The sequence below is a fragment of the Myotis daubentonii genome, chromosome 9 (assembly GCF_963259705.1).
Source record: "Myotis daubentonii chromosome 9, mMyoDau2.1, whole genome shotgun sequence".
Taxonomy (NCBI): Eukaryota; Metazoa; Chordata; class Mammalia; order Chiroptera; family Vespertilionidae; genus Myotis; species Myotis daubentonii.
In genome coordinates, this window is record NC_081848.1 from 43,025,441 (window position 1) to 43,047,270 (window position 21,830).

Below are 21,830 nucleotides of genomic sequence, written 5' to 3' on the forward strand. Positions count from 1 at the left end.
AACACAATGGGCTTTTTAAAATGTGTATTCCCAGGTGCTGCCTGCTAAATCTAAATTGTTGAAGTGGGGGCCCAAGATTCAGTGTTTTGTTACAAGTTACCCAGGTGGTTGTGTTTGTTTTTTAATATAGTTTTGTTGATTTCAGAGTGGATGGGAGAGGGGGAGAGAGACAGAAACATCAATGAGAGAGAATTATTGATTGGCTGCCTCCTGCATTCCCCACACTGGGGACTGAGCCCACTACCTGGGCATGTGCTCTGACCAGGAATTGAACCGTGACCTTCTGGTTCATAGGTCAATGCTCAACCCCTGAGCCACATCAGCTGGGTCCCACAAAAGTTTGAGAAACACTGGTGTAGAAAAACTCCATTTTAAAAATAGGGAATCACAGAGGGATTGGGACACATATCAAGTTAGTGAAAGCCATTTTTAAACCCAGTTCTCTTGTCTCCTGGTTTATTGTTCTTGTTGTTCCCCATGTTGCTTAATTTGTTAACAAAAACAATTGTATGCCCATAGCTTTCCGGATAGAGTCCGAACCCCTCTCAAGATCAGGCCTCTGCCTTCCTGGGCAACCTCATCTCTGCCTACTGCTCCACCCACCTTCACTCAGCATTCCAGGCTCACCGAAGGACTCCCAGTTTCTTGAATGAATGAACGAACAGGCAATACAGTCTTTACCCTCTGGTCTTTGCAAATGATACTTCCTGTCCTGGAATGCCTTTCTTCCCCCTCGCTACCTGTCAAGCTCCCCTTCATCCTTAGAACAGTTCTCCTGGGAGATTCCTCCCCAAGCCACATGACACGTGTGCCATCTGTGCTGCCATCAGACCCTGTGCATACATGCCTCTCATAGCACTTTCTGTATTGCGGTGCCAGGGGTGGTGTGCCTATGGGCAGGTAGATGAATGAAGTCTCAAGCTGCATGAAGAACTGAAGTGATGCTGTCTGAAGTACATACAAAAAATGTTGTGCTAGTTACTGTCATCAATGAGGAGCCTAGGGGAGTTTTGTTCTAATTGTGGAGTCAAAACAGAAGGAAAATTTTAACACAATAAAATATTACAAGAGGTGTTGTAAGATAATATATAATTAACTGGTAGATGAGTACACATAATTAACGTGACAGTTATCCAGGGCAGTGCTGGGGGGAGAGGACTTCCTGGAAGAAGAGGCCTTGAATTGGGCTTTAAATAACAGGTAGAATTTGGAGAGGAAAGCAGGCTGTCTAGGCGTTACACTCTCCAAGGATGGTTTCATGTTGACCCAACACAGGGAATCTCCCTCTTGCCCCATCCTCTGGCTGATGACAAATGCAACATGCAGAGCTGACAGTACCCACAGAGGGTGAGGAAGCAGCCTGCAATGTGGACAGTAGGGTGGCCATCTCTCAGGTTGTAGTGAGGATTGAATGTGGTTGTAGATACAAAACACCTTGTAGATACTCAAGACTCAATTTCACAGACCTAGAACGAACGCTCCAAAAATTCATCTGGAATAAAAAAAGACCCCGAATAGCTGCAGCGATCCTGAGAAAGAACAAAGCAGGTGGGATCTCAATACCAGATATCAAGCTGTATTACAAAGCCACTGTTCTCAAAACTGCCTGGTACTGGCACAGGAACAGACATATAGATCAATGGAATAGAACAGAGAGCCCAGAAATCGGCCCGAACCAATATGCTCAATTAATATTTGACAAAGGAGAGAAACCAAGATGGCAGCATAGATAAACACCGGAAATTGCTGCCTCCCACAACAAATTCAAAAATACAACTAAAAGACAAAACGGACATCATCCAGAACCATAGGAAGGCTGGCTGAGTGGAAATTCTACAACTAGAAGGAAAGAGAAAAGCACACTGAGACTCAGAGAAGGTGCGGAAGTGCAGAGGTACAGAGGCGCACACGGCAAGGGCTGGCAACTGAGGACGCAACTGTCTTTTTGAATCGGGAGGGAGTCACAAGCCCCAAACTGCTCTGAACTCAAGTTCCAGGTGAGCCCTTGGGGACCCAGACTCATACAGGGAGAAACTGGACTGTCTGGCAGCCAACATCATACTCAATGGACAAAAACTAACACCATTTCCCCTAAGAACAGGAACAAGACAGGGCTGTCCCCTCTCACCACTCCTGTTCAACATAGTACTGGAAGTGTTAGCCATTGCAATTAGGCAAGAAGAAGAAATAAAAGGCATCCAAATTGGAAAAGAGGAAGTAAAACTGTCCTTATTTGCAGACGACATGATATTATACATACAAAACCCTAGAGATTCCATCAAAAAGCTACTAGACTTAATACATGAATTTGGCAATGTAGCAGGATACAAAATTAACCCCAAGAAATCGGAGGCATTTCTATACACCAATAGTGAACTTTCAGAAAGAGAGATTATAAAAACAATCCCATTTACCATCGCACCAAAAAAATTAAGCTACCTAGGAATAAACTTAACTAAAGAGGTAAAAGACCTCTACTCAGAAAACTACAGGACGTTGAAAAAAGATATAGAGGAAGACATAAACAGATGGAAGAACATACCATGTTCATGGATTGGTAGAATCGACATCATTAAAATGTCCATATTACCCAAAGCAATCTATAAATTCAACACACTTCCCATTAAAATACCAACGGCATACTTCAGAGATCTAGAACGAACTCTCCAAAAATTCATCTGGAATAAAAAAAGACCCCGAATAGCTGCAGCGATCCTGAAAAAGAACAAAGTAGGTGGGATCTCAATACCAGATATCAAGCTGTATTACAAAGCCACTGTTCTCAAAACTGCCTGGTACTGGCACAGGAACAGACATATAGATCAATGGAATAGAATAGAGAGCCCAGAAATTGGCCCGAACCAATATGCTCAATTAATATTTGACAAAGGAGGCAAGAACATACAACGGAGCCAAGATAGTCTCTTCAATAAATGGTGTTGGGAAAATTGGACAGATATATGCAAGAAAATGAAACTAGACCACCAACTTACACCATACACAAAAATAAACTCAAAATGGATAAAGGGGGAGAAACTAAGATGGCGGCATAGATAAACACCAGGAAATTGCTGCCTCCCACAACAACTTCAAAAAAAACAACATAAAGACAAAACCGACATCATCCAGAACTACAGGAAGGCTGGCTGAGTGGAAATTCTACAACTAGAAGGAAAGAAAAGCACGCTGAGAGCCAGAGGAGCTGCGGAAGTAAAGTGCAGAGGTACAGAGGTTCGCGAGCCCAGAAAGGGGCTGGCACCTGAGGACACGGCTGTCTTTTTGAATCAGGAGGGAGTCACAAGCTCCCGACTGCTCTGAACTCTGTTTCTGGGAAGTCTCTGGGGAGCCAGGACTCATACGGGGAGAAACTGGACTGTCTGGCAGCGGGCAGAACTCTGAACTTGAGGGCGGCTTTCCCTCAGAGGTGCTTGCAGCAATTACCGGGACACTGAGGGCAGGGTTGAGAATCCACCATAGCTGCTTGCTCCGCCCTTTGATTCCCTGAGGCCCCGCCCCACCCAGGCTCTGGCAGAGGCTTTTGCATATGAATGTCCCGGCCCTTTGCAACCTGAAAATTACCTAACTGCAGCTGGGCCAGACAGACCCAGAACTTCCAAGAGAAGGCCCAAGGCCCCACAGCGGCTTGCATTGCTTCACAGCTGGGCCTCATCAGGGTACCTCCAAACTCCAAAAAAGGAAGGGGAATCTGCAGTTCTCTTCGTAGCTCCTGCTGTGTAACCTCAGGCAGAGGCTAAATTAACACCTCCTTAGAGATCCAAGAGCCAGTGTCCCCAGTGGTCAGAGGGGGACCATCCGGATTACAACTCAGTGAGCACCAAAACCCCACTGAAGCAAGTCTTGCCCCAGAAGGGTGTCTTCAGCACAGAAGTTCTCCCACTGCAGACACAGCTGATTCTCACTGCCAATTGGCCTGGAGGTCAATTCCTCCCAGTGATCCTACAACAATCAAGGCATAACTACAATAAGACTGTGCAAAAAGCCCACAAGGGGGTACACCAAGAGTGTCCACCTCAGGTAACTGGGGAGGCTGAGCCGCTGGGCCCTACAGGACACCTAGCACACAAAGCCACTCTACCAACACAGGGAAGCATAAAAAATGCGGAGACAAAGAAACAGGTCACAAATGACAGAAATGGAGGAAAGCAAACGACTGGATATAGAGTTCAAGGCCACGTTTATAAGGTTTTTCAAGAATTTTATGGAAACTGCCGATAAATTTAGTGAGACCCTCAAGAAATCTAGTGAGACTCTCGAGGATATGCAAAAGGACCAACTAGAAATTAAGCACACACTGACTGAAATAAAGAATAATATACAGAGATCCAACACCAGACAAGAGGATCCCAAGAATCAAGTCAAAGATTTGAAGTACGAAGAAGCAAAAAAGACCCAACCGAAAAATAAAAAATAAAAAGATTCCAAAAATATGAAGATAGTGTAAGGAGCCTCTGGGACAACTTCAAGCGCACCAACATCAGAATTATAGGGGTACTAGAAGAAGAGAGAGGGCAAGATATTGAAAACCTATTTGAAGAAATAATGACAGAAAACTTCCCCTACCTGGTCAAAGAAATAGACTTACAAGTCCAGGAAGCGCAGAGAACCCCAAACAAAAGGAACCCAAAGAGGACCACACCAAGACACATCATAATTAAAATGCCAAGAGCAAAAGACAAAGAGAGAATCTTAAAAGCAGCAAGAGAAAGACAGTCAGTTACCTACAAGGGAGTACCCATACGACTGTCAGCTGATTTCTCAACAGAAACCATGCAAGCCAGAAGAGAGTGGCAAGAAATATTCAAAGTGGTGAATGCCAAGAACCTACAACCAAGATTACTTTATCCAGCAAAGTTATCATTCAGAATAGAAGGTCAGATAAAGAGCTTCACAGATAAGAAAACACTAAAGGAGTTCATCACCACCAAACCAGCATTATATGAAATGCTGAAAGGTGTTCTTTAAGAAGAGGAAGAAGAAAAAGGAACTCTTACCATTTGCCACAGCATGGATGGAACTGGAGAGCGGATAAATACCACATGATCTCACTCATTTGTGGAATATAATGAACAACATAAACTGATGAACAAGGACTGATCCAAAGACGGAGAGGCATTGATTGGACTGTCAGGCCTTGGAGGGAAGGTAGGGGAGGGTGGGGGTAAGGGGGAAAGATCAACCAAAGGACTTATATGCAAGCATATAGGCCTAACCAATGGACACGGACAACGGGGGTGGGGGGGGTGGGGGCATGAATGGGGGGGGGGGGTAGAGGGTAACATGGGGATAAGGACACATATGTAATATCTTAATCAATAAAAAATATATTTAAAAAAATGGATAAAGGACTTAAATGTACGACAGGAAACCATAAAAATTCTAGAAGAATCCAAAGGCAACAAAATCTCAGACATATGCCGCAGCAATTTCTTCACTGATACAGCTCCTAGGGCACTTGAAACTAAAGAGAAAATGAACAAATGGGACTACATCAAAATAAAAAGCTTCTGCACAGCAAAAGAAACCATCAACAAAACAACGAGAAAACCCACTGTGTGGGAAAACATATTTGCCAATGTCATATCTGATAAGGGCCTAATCTCCAAAATTTATAGGGAACTCATACAACTTAACAAAAGGAAGTTAAACAATCCAATCAAAAAATGGGCAAAGGACCTAGATAGACACCTTTCAAAAGAGGACATTCAGAAAGCCAAGAGACATATGAAAACATGCTCAAAGTCACTAATCATCCGAGAGATGCAAATCCAAACAACAATGAGGTACCATCTCACACCTGTCAGACTGGCTATCATCAACAAATCAACAAACGACAAGTGCTGGAGAGGATGTGGAGAAAAAGGAACACTTGTGCACTGCTGGTGGGAATGCAGACTGGTGCAGCCACTATGGAAGACAGTATGGAGTTTCCTCAAAAAACTGAAAATGGAACTCCCATTTGACCCTGTGATCCCACTTCTAGGAATATATCCCAAGAAACCAGAAACACCAATCAGAAAGGATATATGCACCCCTATGTTCATAGCAGCACAATTCACCATAGCTAAGATCTGGAAACAGCCTAAGTGCCCATCAGTAGATGAATGGATTAGAAAACCGTGGTACATCTACATGATGGAATACTATGCTGCTGTAAAAAAGAAGGAACTCTTACCATTTGCAACGGCATGGATGGAACTGGAGAGCATTATGCTAAGTGAAATAAGCCAGTCAATGAAGGAAAAATACCACATGATCTCACTCATTCATGGATAATAGAGACCATTATAAACTTTTGAACAAAAATAGATACAGAGGCAGAGCTGCCTCAAACAGATTGTCAAACTGCAGCGGGAAGGCCGGGGAGGGTTGGGGGGCAGGAGGGAGGGGGGTAAGAGATCAACCTAAGGACTTGTATGCATGCATATAAGCATAACCAATGGACATAAGACAATAGGGGGTAGGGGAGGCTAGGGGACTGTCAAGGGTGGGGGGATAAAATGGACACATATGTAATAACCTTTGTAATACTTTAAGCAATAAAAAAAAAAAAAAAGAAAAGAAACACACACACACACACAAAAAAAAAGAACTCGGAACTCGAGAGTGGCTTTCTCTCAAAGGTGCCTGCAGCGATTCCTGGGACACTGAGATGCGGGCCCCCTTAGGGCAGGGCTGAGGATCAGCCATAGCTGCTTGCTCCTGCCTGTTGATTCCCTGAGACCCTGCCCCACCCAGGCTGCAGCAGAGGCTTTTGCATATGAATGCCCTGGCCCTTTGCAATCTGAAAATTACCTAACAAACTGCAGCTTGGCCAGACAGACCCAGAACTTCCAAGAGAAGGCCCAAGGCCCCACAGCAGCTTGCATTGCTTCACAGCTGGGCCTCATCTGAGCACCTCCAAACCCCAAACAAGGAAGGGGAATCTGCAGATCTCTTCCTAGTGTTGTTTTGAACTCTATATCCAGTAGTTTGCTTTCCTCCATTTCTGTCATTTGTGACCTGTTTCTTTGTCTCCGCATTTTTTATGCTTCCCTGTGTTGGTAGAGTGGCTTTGTGTGCTAGGTGTCCTATAGGGCCCAGTGGCTCAGCCTCCCCAATTACCTGAGGTGGACACTCTTGGTGCACCCCTTTGTGGGCTTTGTGCACTGTCTTGTTGTAGTTAAGCCTTGATTGTTATAGGTATCACTGGGAGGAATTGACCTCCAGGCCAATTGGCTGTGAAAATCAGCTATGTCTACAGTGGGAGAACTGTGCTGGAGACACTCTTCTGGAGCAAGACTTGCTTCAGTGGGGCTTTGGTGCTCACTGAGTCTGCCCCCTGAGTGTGTCCCTTATAGATCTGAGGAGTTGTAATCTGGATGGTCCCACTCTGACCACTGGGTACACTGGCTCTTGGATCTCTAAGGAGGTGCTAATTTAGCCTCTGCCTGAGGCTACCCAGCAGGAGCTATGGAGAGATCTGCAGATTCCTCTTCTTTGGGGTTTGGAGGTGCTCAGATGAGGCCCAGCTGTGAAGCAGTGCAAGCTGCTGTGGGGCCTTGGGCCTTCTTTTGGAAGTGCTGGGTCTCTGACTCAGCTGCAGTTTGTTAGGTAATTTTCAGATTGCAAAGGGCCAGGCCCTTTCATATGCAAAAGCCTCTGCTCACAGCTTGGGTGGGGTGGGGTCTCAGGGAATCAACAGGGTGGAGCAAACAGCTGTGGCTGATCCTCAGTCCTACCCTAAGAGGCCCCCCTCCTCCCCCCCGTCTCAGTGTCCGGGTAATTGCTGCAAGCACCTCTGAGAGAAAGCCACCCTCGAGTTCCAACCAATGCCAGACAGTCCAGTTTCTCCCCGTATGAGTCTGGGTCCCCAGAGACTTGCCCGGAACTGGAGTTCAGAGCAGTCAGGAGCTTGAGACTCCCTCCAGATTGAAAAAGACAACCGTGTCCTCAGTTGCCAACCCGTTCCATGTGCGACTCCGTAACTCTGCACTTTACTTCCCACCTCCTCTGAGACTCAGTGTGCTTTTTTCTCTTTCCTTCTAGTTGTAGAATTTCCACTCAGCCAGCCTTCCTGTGGTTCTGGATGATGTCCATTTTGTCTTTTAGTTGTATTTTTGAAGTGGTTGTGCAAGGCAGCAATTTCCAGTGTTTACCTATGCCGCCATCTTGGTTTCCTCAGTTACAGTTCACTTCAGTTGAAGAATACAGACTTAAATAAACCAGTCACGGGAAAAGGCACACAGAGCTATCTAGAAAAGTACTAAATGTGGAGTTTCTAGTTGCTCTTTTCTCATGGAGTCAGGTACAGCTTTGCTTTCCCAGTACCGATGCTTGACAGCGTGCACAGAGCATTGCCAGCTGGAGAAGCTTGCTTGAGCTTTGGTGTCCAGTTTGCATTAGACTCTTTGCTGGGGTCCAACCCCAGCAGGTCCAGGGGTCCCCAAAGGTGTGGACGGAATCGGCGAAGAAGGAATGACACGGAGACAGCGTTCAGTTGATCAGCAGCCTAGCCAGGATCTCTAGCCAGGATCTCCAGCCAAGTTCTGTTCAGGATCTCCAGCGAAGTTCTGGTTAGGATCTCCAGCCAGGTTCTGTGTCCATGTTCTCTTGCTAGGTTCTCCAGCCATGTTCCCTCGCTAGGTCCAGCCAGGTTCTGTCACCAGGTTCTAGTCAGGTTCTCTTGCCATGTTCTATCCAGGTTTTGTAGCCAGGTTCTGTCTCTAGGTTCTTCAGCCAGGTTCTCTCGCTAGGTTCTGTCTCTAGGTTCTGTGTGTAAGTTCTGTCTCTAGGTTCCTGTGTCCTGTTGTCTTGTTACATCTGTATTTATACCAGTTGATTCCAATCCTATCAATCTCTATTCCAAAGGTTAGGGCGTTTCTTATCTCCATTCCAGGGAGTAAAGATTATGTAGCTTAAGCGTGATTGTTCGTAGTTAAAGTGATTAATTACCCGCCTGGCACTTAGTTAAGGGGTTTTATTCCTTCCCTAACTTCAGGGGAAAATCCCTACCTGGGGAAACAACCTTTCTCAGAGAGGTGACCTTGGTTAAAACACATAGTGCCAAGAAGGTGAGCAAACATATTAAGAACAGTATGCCATATATGCCAGGTCCCTTGAAACAGCAAGGATGGACCGGCTCCCGGCAACTCTTATTCGTTAATATACCTCCAGCAACTACCACCATGCATTGGTGCTCATTAAGTGTTGTTTGTTGAATGAATGGTGTGTTTTCTTTGTAAAATGGATTACACCCTTCCTGCTTTCTTGAACCAACTATCACTTTTCTTCAGGTTCATTATTGTATCCAGCAGTTAATGTCCTATGGGCAATTCAATGGTGCCCTTAGGGGTTTTTGAGGTGCAGTATTCTGTGGATTTCTTTTTAGCTTTTTATTGTTCTTTTCCCTCCCTGCCTGGCCACCACTTGATTGTAATCAGTCTGCTTGATTATGAAGCCTCCTCCCCAGCCTTATTGTTTTCTTCTCCTAATCTGCAGAGAGCTGGAAACAAGATCACTTACTATTATTTGATAAGACTGTTTGCCACTAAGAGTTGGTAATCTCTCTGAGTTAGGTCTCTAAAGGGCTCTCTTATGGGAAAAATGCATATGCGACTTGTGTGTTAGCTGCTCAGAGGCCTTCTTCCTGTTCTCTCTACTCCAGGAGAAAGGTCAGATAACACTGCAGGTGTGGAGGGGAGGAAGTTATTGGTCTGGAAGCCTCTGTCTGGTGCAGAATTGCTGATTGACTATTGAGTCCATAGGCCACAAGGAAGTGTGGTCTAGTCTCAGCTGCATACTCCACCAACTTCATTTTGGCCAAACATTTGAAATACTCCCACCTAAGCTAGCTACAAATCTCAGGCCATTCCCTGTTAAGGCAAGTTCTGCAGAAAGTATGGTGCACCTTCACCTGAGCAGGAAAAGGAGGGAGAATAAGAGTCAAGGCTGGGGCCAGACATCTAGGCTCTGAGCTCCTTTCTTTGGGATCTGATTTGCTCATTTGCAAAATTAGGATGCCAGCATGATATGGTGGAGAGAAAGAGTAAAGACTCAGATTAGACATGGGTTCTAATCCTCACTCAACCATGTACAAGGGCGGGCAAAAGTAGGTTTATAATTGCAAGTACATGAAACACAGATTTTATTCTTGTACTAGTATTTATTAATTATTATATGATTTATTTGTATTATAACTCTAAACCTACTTTTGCTCACCCCTATATTAGCTGTGTGACCTCTGTGTTTCAGTTTTCTCATCTATAAAATGAGAATGATAATACCCACTATATAAGATAGTTATGAGAATTAAATAGATTGTGTGAAGCTACCTTGCCAGGCACAGAGTAGAAAAAGGTCAGTAAATGAGATCTGTTAGTATTAGGAGAAGGCATGACAGTCTTTGGCTTTTTGAACTTTAAATAGGAAGGGAGGGAAAAATGCATGGACACTATTCTAATACCACTTACTTGGAAAAGAATGGTTTAGGAATTGTCTGATGCTTTTAACTACCTAGGCAAGGTTACCTGTTGGCTGAATCATACCTCCTTACCCAGTGGGGGGTGAGAGGAACCTACCTCTTGCAGACCCTGTGCTCTGGGCTAGAGAAGGGGGTTCAGGTAGGTAGGACCCAAATTCCACTCCCAATGAACTCAGTTCAGGAGGGAACATAACAGTTACTCTGATAATTGGGGCAGAAAGAAACCCCATCACCTAAGTATTATAGTTGTTTTATTGGGTCTCAGGTCCCAAGGGAGGACCTCAGTGGTGGGGTAACCTTCCAATTTATTTTCCAGACTGGGACTGTCCAGGACAACAGGCATAAACCAGGTTCGTCCCGGATGTGTGTGGTCACCCAACCCATAGGGTCCTATAAAAGTGACAGAACTGGTTTTAGGTTATTTAATATGAAGTTGGAGAGGGAGAGTCATGAATACTAGCACTAGAGTGAGCCTAGGATTTTTGGTTCTTTGATCACATGAAATACTTTTTAATCTTACCTTTAAAAACATGTTCACAGTGCATTTATTAAGGGTAAAATTGCAATGTAGTAAATTCCAATTCTATAGGATATATATGTGTGTAGATATAGATGTAGATATAGATATAGATATAGATATAGATATATAGATATATAGATATATACCAAAATATTAAGTGCAGTTTTTCAAGTTGCAGAAATATTGATCCCTTCTTTGTATTTTTCTGTAGTTTCAAAATTTTAATGGCTTTTATAAATTATAAAAGGTCATCACAAAATAATATCAAACACTCACTAGGTTGTAAACATCTTCAGAGCAGAGGGATATGTTACTGTTCTGCAAAGAACAGCCTCTGTCTCCTGCCCCACTGGTTCCCTCTCTTACCCCAGCCTTCTTTCTTCACCTGGATGGCTCCTCTTCACCCTTCAAGATTCTGGATATCTGAGATCCTCTCTTCATTCCCAAATTGAGCTAATTTCCCCTCTGGCTTTCTATATCATCCTGTTATACTTCTAACATAGTATTTATCTCAAATAATACAATAAACATGTGTTTGTTCTCTGTCGCCTTCTTCAGATTAGGTCAGAGACCATGTCTGATTCACTCTGTGTCCCCAAATGAATCCTACTACGTAATAAATGTCAGTAAATGTTTGTGGAACTGAGCTCTGCTTTACTTTCTCTTCCCTGGCACAGATTGCCATGCACATAATAGGTGTCACTGCATATTTAGCAAGTAGATAAATGGGTGAGTGAGTAAATTAAAATGCCAAGAGAAAGATGGTGATATTGGTGGCTCAGAGCATTTGTTGCTAATAGAAGGGTTTGTGTTACTGTCCCCCCCAGTTCTGGTCACCCGAGAAGATGACTTCAACAACCGGCTGAACAACCGCGCCAGCTTCAAGGGCTGCACAGCCCTGCACTATGCTGCCCTTGCGGACGACTACCGCACCGTCAAGGAGCTGCTTGATGGAGGTAAGAGCATGGATGAATGGGGTGGGGGTTGGCAGAGAGAGAAACTTGACAACCTCTCCACTCTGGAAATGCCATGCTCGCCCATAGCCCTGTTACCCTCCCAGGGCTGGAATTGCTTTGAGGGTGGCAGTACTTAATGAGAGGGGCAGTGTGTACATGTGGTTTGACCTCGTGTGGGTGGAACATCTTTGCCTACCTATGTTTTGTACCAGACCATCCTGCCTGTCTGCACATGCTCTGCAAGTCTTGTTTGTTGCAATTTCCAAAAGGGTCCTTTCTTCTCCACTATGACCTCTAATGCAGGGCTAATTGACAAAGGGGAGGACCTTCACATCCCTGTTAACCCAGATCTCAAAGACATCCTCCTTGATTCCACCCCCACCCCAGTCTAAACTCATACTTGTCACAATCTGACATTGTTCTTATGTTTTCAGTAGTCTTCTCCCTAATTTGACTCTGAGCTCCCTGAAGTCAGCAAACCCAGCACCTAGCACAGTACCCAGCACACAGCCAGCACTCAATAAGCATTTGCTGAATGATTGAATACCCTCCCTTGAGAGAGCATTGATTTAAATGGAGGGACAGTATGTGTAATCTCCAGATTCAGGCTGGTCTGCTCCTATCCAAATCTGGTGCAGTGTTATCTTCCACCCTGCCTGATACCTCACAAGCAGTCACTTTTCATACTACTTTCTTTTATCCCACTACAGTCTCTTTTCATGATAGGGAGCTATGCATGTTGCCAGGATGTGTGGTGCCCAGGCCCCTGAGTATGGCACATGACTGCCTGTTTATGCTCTCAATGCCACTTTTTGTGGGGCTAGAGACCATCTTTGGGGCTAGACACCCACGCAAGGGACTACTTGTCAGGGATCATTCTTTTTTTCTTTTTTTTTTTAAATATATTTTATTGATTCTTCACAGAGAGGAAGGGAGAGAGACAGAGTTAGAAACATCGATGAGAGAGAAACACCGATCAGCTGCCTCTTGCACATCCTGTGCCCGCAACCCAGGCACATGCCCTTGACCGGAATCGAACCCGGGACCTCTCAGTCCACAGGCTGACGCTCCATCCACTGAGCCAAACCGGTCTCGGCGGGATCATTCTTCATAGAACTTACAAGCTGCAAGGGTCCTCAGAGGTCATCAGGGCTACTCACTCTCCTCCTGGCACAAACCTCTCCAGTAGTTGGCTGGATGGCATTTCCTTGGATTTTGTCAAGAACTGGGAGAATTCTGTTTCTTCCCTGGGGGAGTCCATTTCATTTTAGGTATCCATTTAGTTCATTTCTTTGACTGCTTGAACTATCTTTAAATGAGCTGTGATTTTCTTTTCTGTAACCTGCCAACTGTCCTCTTCAGCCCAATCACTTTTTCAAAATTCAGTTTTCAAATACAGTTCTGTTCATCCCAGAGACTTTACCCTGCTGGCCCAACACCCCCAAATCCAACCACACTGGCTTAATACCCAGGCCTGGCCCAAACCCCCAGCCTACAAGGGACCTACCCCATGATGTGCCTTGGTCTGGGGCATATACATTGTGGTAACAGTGCCTGGGATGATTGAAGCTTTTGGAGCAAAAACTTAGTGCTCTCAGAAGCAGAAAACATCCCCAAGCAGGATGCTACTCACTTTGTCCTTTGGAAAGCTCTCTGGCGAGACATTTGTAACTAAGAATTGGAGCATTCACCGTGGGGCTTCCCTCTGCCATGCTTTAAAATCAATCAATACCCCCAGCCATTGTCCAGTGGTTTACATTTCCCGCTTCCCTTCAGCCCCCAAACAGACAGGGATTCACTCTAAAAAGAGACCCTCTCTCCAGCCTTCCAGATCGAACACCTTTGAAATGAAGAGGCCGGGCCTTTTATGAAGTGTCCCCCTTTCCCCCCAGGCCAAGGCTGGCCCTTTGAATCATTTCAGGGGCATGGTTCCTGCCTGTTGACTTGGAACAGATGCCTGTTGCCCTCACTTTTACAGTTTGCCCACCTGCCTTTTTACCCAGCTTCCATTTACACCCCCTGCCCTAGCCTCCCAGCCTCAAGGGCCAAAACCATTAACCCACTTATTTCTCCCTTCCTGATCTGAACAAGTGGCCGTCACTCAGGGCTACAGGCCTGCCAACTTATGACCTCCCTCCCCCCTTGACCTCTCTTGGTTAGCCTGTGTGTGTGACCAGCCAACCGAGAGGGAGTATCCTACCCCCTTGTCCTGGGGGCTGTTGCCAGTAACATTTCTAAAGTCTTCTGACCTCAGTTGACCTTCTCCAAGGGTTTCAGGGAAAGCAGGAGAACTTCCTTCCTGACCATCCACTTTTCTTAACCTATATTTGCCACCGGCTTTGCTGCAGCAAATGAGATGGACGTGCTCTCTGGGAGATCAGCCTGTGTTTACCAAGTCTACACAGAACCCTTGTCCTTGAAATTGCTTAGTCCACAGGGATTTAGGGTCCCCGGATTTTAGAGAGTTAGAGCTGGAGGGGCAGCTTTTCTTGACCAACTCTGACTTAGCAGTACCCATGAGAGAGTTGGGAGGAGATCCATTCAGCAGTGTGATAATGTGGGAAGTTCTCTGACCCCTTTGGAGGCCATGTAGAGTAATAGAAAGGATGTCTTCAGAGTCAGGCCAACCTGGGTTTGAATCCCAGCTCCCCCACCCTACCACAGGTATTGCCTTGGACATATTACCTTAACTCTTTAAGCCTCAGTTTTCTTGTCTGTAAGATAACACCTGAGAAGTATGATAGTGATAGCATGAGGGTTAGTGATAACGACTGTAAAAGCCTCTGCTCCATGCTCCATCCTATATAATAAAAAGCTAATATGCAAATCAACCAAACAGCAGAACAATCGGTCACTATGACATGCACTGACCACCAGGAGGCAGATGCTCAATGCAGGAGCTGCCCCCTGGTGGTCAGTGCACTCCCACATGGGGAGCGCCACTTAGCCAGAAGCCCTGAGCCAGTTCATGGTTGGCAAGGACAGCGGTCGTGGTGGGAGCCTCTCCCGCCTCTGCGGCAGCACTAAAGATGTCTGACTGCCATGGGGAGCAGGCCTAAGCCGTCAATTGGACATCCCCCGAGGGCTCCCAGACTGTGAGAGGGCAATGCCAGGCTGAGGGGAACACCACCCCCAAGTGCACGATTTCATGCACTGGGCCTATAGTGATTATATAAAAAAAAATCAGACTGGCCCGACTGGTGTGGTTCAGTGGTTGAGCATTCACCTATGAACCAGGAGGTCACAGTTCAATTTCCAGTCAAGGCACATGCCCAGGTTGCAGGCTCAATCCCCAGTAGAGGGTATGCAGGAGGCAGCTGATCAGTGATTCTCTCTTATCAATGATGTTTCTATCTCTCTCTCCCTCTCCCTTCCTCTCTGAAATCAATAAAAATATATTTAATTAAAAAAAAGAAAGAAAGAAAAATCAGACTGTCACCCTGGCAGCTATGATACCATTTCTCCTCCTTGAAGCCTATAATCCTACCTGAAGGCTTCTTAATTCTGTTTCTGCCCACAACCTCCCTCCCCACCCCCTACCTAAGTCACCTTTATGTTCTCTCTCTTCTCATCTAGAGCCTCTGACTCCTGAGGCTTCTTCTGGTGGTCTGTCCACTCTGAGAGCACCGCCTCTGAATCTTAGTGTTGGGCCAGGCACTTAGCACTTCCTCTTCAGAAGGCCCCTAATATAGTGAAAAGAACACAGCTTGGGAGTCAGACTCACCTGGGCTTCAATCTCAGCACTGTGATGTGACTCTGGGTAAGCTAGTTGCCATCCCTGATACCATGTACCTCAGGGCATCCTAAGATGGATCAAGCAAACTGTCGTGAGAGACTGAAACTGGTGGAGAAGACAGATACAGAAACGGCCAGTGACACTGGAGAGGGGGCTGGTAGGGGGCTGGACAAGGGCTCTGGGGACATAGAGGAGGAAATACCTCCTGGTGCACCTGCCTGGTGAGCAGGGAGGTAGAGTCAGTTACAGAAAGCTTCTCAGAGGAGGGGATGCTTAGTTTTATCTGGAAGTGTAATGGGAGGTTGCCAGATGATTTTTATGGATGTGTTCTGAATTCACTAGTGCCAGTTTTCTACCCCTGACCTCCATAGAAAAGTGGGTGCACAGGCCCCTTTGGTTTTCAGCTCTGAAGATGCTGCTTCTATTTGTGTTGCTGGCTTAGAGCAGGAAGGCTGTGCTTTAGCACTTGACTGCCAGGTACAAGAAAATGTTGGAGGGGATAGAGGAGGGAGAGAAGATGCAGGATGGTTGGGAAGGTGGGGAGGAACTCATCCTAATAATTCCAGAGCTGTTAAGGTGCATGGGACCCCACTGCCAGATCCATCTTCCTAAAACATATCACTAATCATGACAGCCTTTTTGACCAGGGTTCCCCCAAAGAATTGAGCTATAAAGCATCCATTGTATACAAGGAATTAACTTTTCTCCCAGGCATTGAGATGGTACTACTTATGTATCATTCTCGGGAGAATTGAGAAAATCATTATTCAAATAGTTTATCATATGTAGTTCAAAGGAGAAATCCCAGTTGAGAAAGGCTGCCGGGAAAGAGCATGAACTGTGAAGGTAGGGTCTAAATACCAGCCCTGCCTCTTCACAGCTTTGTGGTCCTGGGCAAGCCAGGACTGCTTTGAGGTTCTCTTTCTTCATCTGGAAATGGAGTGATACTACCTACCTTCTAAGGTTTTGTCAGGATTAGGACATGTTTAGGTTCTACAGAGTAGGAATTTTATATGAAATATCTGTTATTAACTTCAAAACACTCAGTGCTCACTTGTTTTTAAAAAAAGAAAAAAATGAATACTGCCCATCCTAACTTTTTAAGCTGGTTTTAGAGTTGTCCTAGTCTGACCCTCACCTGACTTTTTCCCTACTGCTGCCCTGATACTCCTGCCCCACTGTAATGTCAATTCAGTGTCCTCACCTCAGTGCCTTTACTCCCCCAGGTCCTTCTGCCTCTCATTTCCCTTTAAGACTGTTTCTCAGCCTGGTGGAGTTTTTTCTGCCAGTCAGTCCCCAGCTCTAATTCCAGTTGACATCTGAAGTCTTCCCTGTTCCATGGGATTTGGATCTAGTCCCCCTGCTACTGAACTGAGGTAGATTCAGGGCCAAAACTGTCTTTTTGTCCCTACCTCCTTTGCCACAATGCCCTGCACATAGCTTAGTACATGTCTGGATACACTGATACATCTCTGTAGCCACTGGAGATTTGGATATCACTGGAAATGTGGTATCTTTGCTTCCCAGCCCACTTGCTCTTAGTGTCAGTGTACCCTGCTTTTTAAGAGCTTCACCTCTTTGCTGCTAGATTCCTTTTCTTTATAGTCACATTGATGCTGCCTTTTCAGCCATCAGTGCTCATCACCTCAGAAAAACTTAAGATTTATGAAACCTAATAGCACTTTTCCCAGGGCATCTCTTAATCCTCTTTCCTGCCTACTTTTCATGGCTCTTCCTTGCCCCCCTTCCTTGCACATGGCTCAAATGTCAGTGTTAACCAGCCATCATCAAATGAGTGCTTAAATTCCCCATCATCCCTGCCTCTGGGGCAAAGATCCTTTCCAGTGCTGACATCTCCTTTAACAGCCTGTTAGTTTGTTGTCCGGCTGCAAACTTAGAATTCCATTTCTTGTTCCACTTCACTGTCTGTCCATCTGGCTGCACTGCCAGATGTTGAGGGAATTGGCTTGCCTCCGTCTGTCTTCTGTGGAAACTTCAAATCTCTGATTCTTGCCAGTAGTGCAGAAGTGGGGAATGAGCCCTGGGCTGAAAATACAAAGTTTTGACTTTGCCACCAATAAATCTTTTTTCTTTCGACAAATCCTTTCTCTTCATCAGTAAAATAGAGAAGTTGGAGTAGCTGATTCCAAGAACGCCTTCCAGCTCCAGCATCCTTTATAGCCCCTGGGCAAGTCTTTTCATTCATTTTTCAAATACTTACTGACCATCTTTCCTGTCATAGGCCCCACGCTAGGCACCAGGGAAATAAAGATGATCCAGACATGGTCTTTGCCCTTAAGGAACTCATAGTTCACTGAGGAAATCAGACACTTTAACAAAGAATTGCTATCTGGTGTGTTAATGGAGATGTATAGAAGGTACTGAGGGATCACAAAGAAATCCCTTTTAAATCTCTGGGGAGGGCAGGGAAGCATGATGTAGGAGATGATATGTGCACTAGGATCTAAAGGATGATTGTGAGTTTACCAATAGGTGAGGGAGAAAGGTAAAGGGAACAGCATGCTCAAGAGGTATGGAGTATGAAGCAGCACACTTTATTCAACACATTACAGGCAGTTCAGAAGAGCTAGGTTAGAAGGGTCAGAAAGAAAGAATGGAAAGCAAGAGCCAATAATGAAAGTCTGTAATACAAGCTCAACTAAGGATATTGGACCTAATCCTACAGTGGGAGCCATTAAGATTAAGGAAAGCTTAGAAGTTTCAAAATTGTTGATCAGTATTTGAATAGGTAATAAATTATGGAATGTTCATACATGGAATAATAAATTGAGTGAATGAGAGAACAAACAAACTCTTGCTCTATACAGCATGGATGAATCTCACAAACCTGATGTTCTGGACACAAGCTAGACATGGAAGCCTAACTGCACCTAAATGTGAAGTTCAAAATAGACAAAACTAACCAGTGGTGTAAGAAGTCACAGTAGTGACTTGGAGGGGTTTCCAGAGTGCTTTAATGTTCTGTTTCTTTATCCAGGTGCTGGTTATGCGGGTATATCCATCTTGTGAAAATTCATTGAGCTGTCGCCTTATGTATATTTTGTACTTTTCTGTATATATGTTATACTTGAAAGAAAATACAAAAAAATGGGTTAGAAGGGGCATGATTGGAGAAAGGGAAAATACTTAGTTTAAAGCTATTATAATTGTTTAAATGAGGTCTAAAACAAGACAGTGGGAAAGGAGAGAAGAGTTATGGTCTCAGAAAGATTTAAGCATAGAATCAGTAGGGTCAGATGGTGATAGAGAAGGAGTAGTCAAGAAGAGACCCAGGTTCTGGATTGGATGGCTATGTAGATGGTATGTGCCTGTACTGAGGTAAGGAGTGTTGGGAAGAGTTATGGGTAGAATGAAGGTACAGGGAAATGACCAGTTCTGTTTTGAACATTCTTTCCCTCCCTCCCTCCCTCTTTTAGATTCCATGGTCTAGCATTCTAACTACTCCCTTGCTTCTTTCTCTTTCCTTTGTACACACCTGATGAAATGCTTACTCTAGTTAAACTCATTTTCTTTTTTACTTCATGTCTGTATCTGAAAAGCTGAATATTGCTGGAGAAAGAAAATCACACAACCATACTAACTAAACTCACTTTGCATTTATGTCCGTGAATCTCAGCACTGCCAACCATAGCACTACACTTTTTGAGTAAGATCACTCTCTTATTTTGGACCAAGACAGTTTTTTAATACCTTCTCTCTCCTCAAATCTCCAGTATTCTCCTTCCCCAACTCCCAAGCTAATATCACCTCATACTTGATAGAGAAAAAGATTACAATCAGAAGGGAACAACCTCACCTTCCCACCCTCACCTCCATCAGCCTACCTGCATTTATACTCTGTATTCTGCCTTCCTCCTCCACAGGAAAAAGTTCCTAAGACCAACCCTGCATTTGGGCTTGAGCTCCTATTTCCTCTGGCTTCTCAAGGACTTTGCTCCTCCAGTTAACCCCCATCTCTCCTCATTATCTATTCTCTCCTCTCTGTTGGCTCATTCCATTCAGCATAAAACATGCTTCAATATCACCCATCTTAAACAACAAAGTAAATTAAAAACTTCCTTTGAGTCCATATGCACTTCCAGCTGCTCTTCACATCCTTTTATGGTAAAAGTCTTCAAAAAGAATGGTTGTTATCCACTTAATTCACTTCCCCAGCTCCTGTTCTTTCCTCAGTCTCATTGTAAACATGGCCAAAATATACTTCTGTTTTCCCCCCAAAATTGACATCTCCCAAGTCTTCTCCACATCTGTACTGGTAAATGATACTATCATCTACCTAGTTTTTCAGCCCACAAATCTTGAGCCATCCGTGAATTCTCTTTTTCCCTTATACTCCCACTCAAGTCCTTCAATAAGTCTTTTTTTTTTTTTTTTTATTGCTTAAAGTATTACAAAGGGTATAACATATGTGTCCATTTTTCCCCCCCGCCCTAGACAGTCCCCTAGCCTCCCCTATCACCCAGTGTCTTATGTCCATTGGTTATGCTTATATGCATGCATACAAGTCCTTTAGTTGATCTCTTACCCCCCTACCTCCTGCCCCCCAACCCTCCCCGGCCTTCCCGCTGCAGTTTGACAATCTGTTTGAGGCAGCTCTGCCTCTGTATCTATTATTGTTCAAAAGTTTAGAATGGTCTCTATTGTCCATGAATGAGTGAGATCATGTGGTATTTTTCCTTTATTGACTGGCTTATTTCACTTAGCATAATGCTCTCCAGTTCCATCCATGACGTTGCAAATGGTAAGAGTTCCTTCCTTTTTACAGCAGCATCCTTCAATAAGTCTTGTCGGTTGTACCTCTAACGTACATGTTGAACCCATGTCCTTCTTGGCACTTCCATTGCCTTAACTCTCATGCAGTTCAGGATGATGATCTAGTTCTCCTGGATGATCACCACAGCCTCCTGGCTAGTCTCATCATCTCCACGCTTGTCTCCCTATATCCATCCTCCAAATAACAGCCACAGGGATCTTTTTAAAACATAAATGCTATCATTTTTCTACTTAAAACCTTCTATTGGCTTCCCAATGAAACTAAAATGGTCCATACTCCTTACAAGAGCCTACCAAGCTCTTTGTAACCTAGATCCTGCCTGTCTCTGCAACCTCACCTCTAGCCACTCTTCCCCGTGTCTTCTATTTTCCAGTAACACTGTCCTTCTCTTGTCCCTCAGACACACTGAGCTCCTTCCCGTCGGAGGGCCTTTGTGCTTACCTCTCCCATCGGTTGGTACATTCTCTCCCCATTGGGAATTTGGGTTTCAACTCAAATGTCGCCTTCTCAGTGAGGCCTTTCCTGACCACCCTAATAAAAGTACCTCCCCCAGTCAAATTTATATCGTGTTACCTTATTTATCTTCTTCATAGTACTGATCAGTCCCTAAAATTATCATATTTATTTGTTTACATGTTTATCATCTATCTCTCCCCTACTAGGATGTAAGCCTGTGAGCACAGAGACCTTGTCTCTTTATTTCATTGCTGTATTTTTTGTTTTGTTTTTTTAATATATTTTTATTGATTTCAGAGAGAGGAAGGGAGAAGGAGAGAGATAGAAACATCAATGATGAAAGAGAATCATTGATTGGCTGCTTCCTGCATGCCCCCTTCTGCGGATCGAGCCTGTAGCCCGGGCATGTGCCCTTGACCGGAATCGAACCCAGGACCCTTCACTCTGCAGGCCGATGCTCTACCCACTGAGCAAAACCAGCTAGGGCTTTACTGCTGTATTCACAGCTTCTAGAACAGAATTCACAGCTGGCATGTAGCAGGTGATTAATAAATAGCCATTGACCACCTGACCTGTGTGATTCGGTGGTTTAGCATCATCTCATCAATCAGGAGGTCAGGGTTCAATTCCCAGTGAGGGCACATGCCCAGGTTGTGGGCTTGATGCCCAGGTTGTGGGCTCGATCCCCAGTAGGGGGCATGGAGGAGGCAGTCCATTTATGATTTTCTCTCATCAAATGTTTCTGTCTCTCCCTCTCCCCTCCTCTGTGAAATCAATAAAAACATATTTTTTAAATAAATATAAAAGTAAATAGCCATTGACCAATCCAGGAACCTGTTGGACACTCATGTAGAGATGTGTAGCAGGCAGTTGGATAATGGGTCTGA

General features: G+C 44.7%; 1 protein-coding gene across 3 annotated transcripts in view; it reads left to right on the forward strand.

Annotated features, from left to right (window-relative positions):
• The window catches only part of CLPB (ClpB family mitochondrial disaggregase), a 165,643-nt gene that overhangs the window by 67,444 nt on the left and 76,369 nt on the right, over positions 1-21,830 (forward strand). For all 3 annotated transcript variants that reach the window (XM_059708558.1, XM_059708557.1, XM_059708556.1), the window contains one exon: positions 11,828-11,956. In XM_059708558.1, coding sequence (XP_059564541.1) covers positions 11,828-11,956 — 129 coding nt within the window. The remainder of the gene's footprint in view (positions 1-11,827; positions 11,957-21,830) is intronic.